This window comes from Puntigrus tetrazona, unplaced genomic scaffold (genome assembly GCF_018831695.1).
Source record: "Puntigrus tetrazona isolate hp1 unplaced genomic scaffold, ASM1883169v1 S000000001, whole genome shotgun sequence".
In the NCBI taxonomy this organism is placed as follows: Eukaryota; Metazoa; Chordata; class Actinopteri; order Cypriniformes; family Cyprinidae; genus Puntigrus; species Puntigrus tetrazona.
The window spans coordinates 1,265,045-1,269,183 of NW_025047681.1; the positions used below are offsets into that span (position 1 = coordinate 1,265,045).

Consider the following 4,139-nt stretch of genomic DNA (forward strand, 5'->3'; position numbering starts at 1 on the left):
AACCAAGGTCAACCTTCAACAAACAGGAAATGGCATTGACTCAATCCAAGTCAGACATTGTGTCTCATTAGAACATCCCTCTCATATTTGGTGATGTTGTCCCTGAGGGAGATAAGCACTGGCATTTGATGTTGCTTCTCTTACAGATTGTTAATATTATATTTTCCCTTGCATCTCTGAAGGAATGACGATCCTTTGAAGCATCTGATAGCAGAGCATCACAAATTGTTCAGGAGTTATGTCCTAAGAATCTCATTCCGAAACATCATCTAATGCTTCATTACCCTAACTGCATCAGGCAAATTGGCCCACTGATTCACGTATGGACTATGCGGTATGAAGCTAAACACAGGTTTTTAAGGAAAAACCTGACAAAATCTCTTGCCAAAAACATCAACTAGCCATTGCCTATCACTGGGAATCCTGCAATATGAAAGGTATTGAGTCTGGCCCTGTTTCAAATGAATTGTTGTCGTCTAACCTTGAAAATTGATTTAATTTCAGAGCAGCTCCACATTCTAGTGAGATAACCGTATCATGGGTTAAGTGTCATGGCATTGAGTATTGCAGTGGATTTGTTGTTTGCTTAAACTTAGTTGATGATGCACCTGTCTTTGATTCCATCCTTGATGATAATTTGACCAATTTTTCCAGAGTTTGTTGAACATCTCCATGCCTTCAATGTTGTTGCACAAGAGAACAGTCTTGTACTCAAAAACCTGAAGATTTCTACAAGCCATTTGATTTACAAATGTCCTATGGCAACGTATATTTTACATAGTTTTGGACTGTTATATTTAAGGCACTGACTTGATGCCTTTAGTGTTTTGTGGTGGAATTAAGTTTTAAAGAGAGTTATATAGAGTAATGTATTATTTTCTGATTGTGATTTTGTAATGGTTAATGGAGACCATTAACAAAAAACAACAAATTGCAACATCCTTTTAGTGTTTCATTTTGTTACTAAAAAGGTGTACTATCAGCATGAGTGTAATCTATGACTCCAATTAGGTTGAGGAGACTGTAGTTTCCATTTTTCTATAGTGTTAGTCCAACACCGGAAGAGTGTAGAATTTTGACACTTCCAGTGTTTGCTACAAAGCTGCACTCAACTCTGCAACAGTGTTGTAGTTATCTTCTTTGGTGTTATCTTCATATTTTACTCTCTGTGTTCATTGTAACACTGTGTTGGAAGCAACACTTTTAAAAGTGTTGAATTAACACTTTGTGGGTGGTTCCCATATATACACTTTCAAAGTGTTGAAATTAACACTATTGGTGTTGATTTCCGGATTTCAAATTTACTGTGCTGTAGGGCTGGGCGGTATGACCAAAATTTTACTTCACGGTATGAGAAATTTTATTTCACGGTAACTATATCTTTCACGATATAGTTTTTTAAATGGGTAGTTATTCCAGAAAATGTACAAAAGGGCCTTATATAATAAGCTTGAATATTTAAGAAAAGGACTTGATCTTATTTGATTTTGTATTTTATTTTTAACCTTATAAATATAGTAAACAAAATATGACATATGAACAACAATTCCAATGTATGTCACATTTCACAGCTTGATGTGGACAAACTTTTCTAAAGTAACATCTCACAGATATAAAATATATCTCAAGTAAATAACAGGAAAAGAAAACTTAAATATGAAAATATAAATATGTAAACACTAAGGAAATATCAAACAGTTTTTTACTTCAAAAATACAAAATATAAACAATTACAATTCTTTTATGAAAAAATTGAAAGTGATCACTACTTGTTGAAAATATGAAGCAAAAAAAAAAATCTAATCAATTCACTTATCAATTCAATAAACATTGAAAAATAAAACAAACATAAAACTTCTCAGAACAATTACAAATTGTGTGCAAGGAAAACAAGCTGGTCTACCATCTCAGGTTTCAGTGATGATCTGTGGCATGTGACAATATTCCCACTTGTGCTAAAAGCCCGCTCGGATGGGGCACTTGTGGCAGGGATGCAGCGGTATTTTTTTGCCAGGCTAGCAAATTGGCCTCATGTTGCCTCCACCATTCCAGGGGTTGGTCTCGCCATCAACTTCAACGGTCTGTAAATAGCTGGTAAGCTCCATTTCAATGGACTCTCTCTGACTGAGGAAAATCTTGCCGTTTACGTGATGTGATTTTGAAGAAGCTGCCCAAACTCTTCTTCTGTTTCTTAGCAGGAACCTCTGACTCCTCAGCAGCTTCGACTTGTGGCACAGAGACTCTCTCAGCAGACTTTGATTGTTTAGCTGCAAGACTCTCCATCTCTGCTGCTGCTTTTACCTTCATGTTGTCGACTCTCTCCGCTTGTATGTATGTGGTTTTAAAGCGAGGATCGAGAAGGGATGCCATGTCAGGCAGCTCCTGGGTTGATTGCTCTGCATATTTCTCATTCAGATAGTCAAGAATGCTCTTTTTGATGCCCTTGGTTAGCTGGGTATCATCATCCTGTGGCTTAAGAACCTGCTCACTGAAAAGATGAAGCACAGGTTTCAAGTATGAAACACTAACGTATTGTTCCCCAGATAAGGCATCAGTGAACTCCACAAGAGGGCTTAATGCTTTGTTCACGGATTCGAGAACATCAACATCCTGCCATGTTAGAGCTAAATGTCTGGTCTTTTTGTCAGCTTGCAGGACTTGTGTTAGAGCTTTCTCCTGCTCTAAGACCCTTTCGATCATTTTTTGCTTGGAGGCCCATCTTGTCGGAGTCTCTGTGATGAGTTTATGAGCAGGCAAGCCTAGCTGTGTCTGAGCGTTAGCCAGTTCACGCTGTCTTTTCCAGGTGTTTGAGAAAGCACTTACGAATTTCTTGCAGACCTCAAATGCACGATCAACCTGGGGCACCTTCACACCTCTCTCTGTTTAGAAAGATTGAGAAAGGGGTATGTGTAAACATGCTGTAAAATTAGCTGACAAACAGATTTTACAATACATTTAAATATGTATAAAACGCTTATCTCGGATGCAAGTGTCATTGAAATTAATAAACATTTAAGGTTTTATTTCAGATACATTTCAAGGTAAGAATAAAACTAAAATGATACCCATCTATGAGGAATTTTACAATGCTTTTTAAGCGGAAATGAGGCAGGATTTTTTTTTTAATAAGGAATTGTAAGGCATAATTTAATGTTAACATATGATTTCTTACATTATGTATTATAAAAAATTCATTAATGTAAATTATCAATAACAAAGATTCATAAATGCTGTTGAAGTGTAGTTCATTATTTGTTCATGTTAACTAATCTAGCTAACTGTTAGCACATGCAATCTTACTGAAAACTGATGCTAAATTAAAGACAGTGATGAGAACTATTATGATCATTATTTGATTTTTTTTTTTTTTTAGACACTTACCGATTGCTAAATGAAGACGGTGGCCAAAACACTGTAACCTCGTCCAGTCATTTAGTTGCAGCGCTCTGATGTTGTTTGTGGCATTATCTGTGGCTCCTCTCGCAATCCCCATGACTGAAGCGCTTCCTTTAGACTTTGCGCTATCATCTCTCCAGTGTGATCTTCTGGAAAGTAGAATGTCTGTAGACACCTACTGTAGAGTGACCAGTCTTTGATGAAGTGGACTGTCAGGCTCATATACGGCTGCGTAGTGCGGCTCGTCCACAAATCTGTTGTCGTTCCAAAGTATTCAACATTACTGAGCTCCTGTTCAATTCTCAGTCGGCATTCTCTGTACGTTGTTGGCAACGCAACTTTGCTAAAGTGCTTGCGGCTCAGCATTACATAGCGCGGATCAAGGGTTTTGATTAGGTCTCGAAAACCCTTCTTTTCCACAGTGTAAACTGGTGCCATGTCTTTGCAAATATGCATCGTAATTGCATGGGTTATTTCTTTCCATCGTTTTGAGCTTTTTTCATACGGCACGGCTTTGGTAAAAAAAAAAAGCCAAAGTGGTTTGAACCGGAGGTAAATTTTTTCTTTTTGGCTGACGGGCCGCTTGCTTGCATCTTTTGGCTTTGTTGTGGGTGTTTTTTTTTAAGGTGGTAAAACAGATTGCTTGTGCTACCGCTGCTAGTGAGTACATTAGCATGACACAGTTTGCAAATCACGTTTTTCTGCTCGTTATCAGATTGTGCAAACCCGAACCAAGTCCACAC

The 4,139-nt window shown here is 37.6% G+C and overlaps 1 protein-coding gene across 1 annotated transcript; it reads right to left on the reverse strand.

Annotated features, from left to right (window-relative positions):
* Positions 1 to 2,106: 2,106 nt before the first annotated feature.
* LOC122331463 (E3 SUMO-protein ligase ZBED1-like) lies at positions 2,107 to 3,602 on the reverse strand. Its single transcript, XM_043228913.1, has 2 exons — positions 3,382 to 3,602; positions 2,107 to 2,879 (listed from the first exon to the last, which is right to left on the reverse strand). Exons 1-2 carry the CDS (start codon positions 3,491 to 3,493, stop codon positions 2,107 to 2,109), a joined length of 885 nt encoding a protein of 294 aa, XP_043084848.1. The 5' UTR covers positions 3,494 to 3,602.
* Between the last annotated feature and the right edge of the window lie 537 nt (positions 3,603 to 4,139).

Excerpts from the sequence above, each read along its gene's own strand:
- LOC122331463 (XM_043228913.1), bottom strand. The coding sequence starts at position 3,493 with ATGGGGATTGCGAGAGGAGCCACAGATAATGCCACAAACAACATCAGA. Across the intron at positions 2,880-3,381 it reads CCGTCTTCATTTAGCAATCG|AGAGAGGTGTGAAGGTGCCC; the intron begins GTAAGTGTCTAA and ends CTTTCTAAACAG.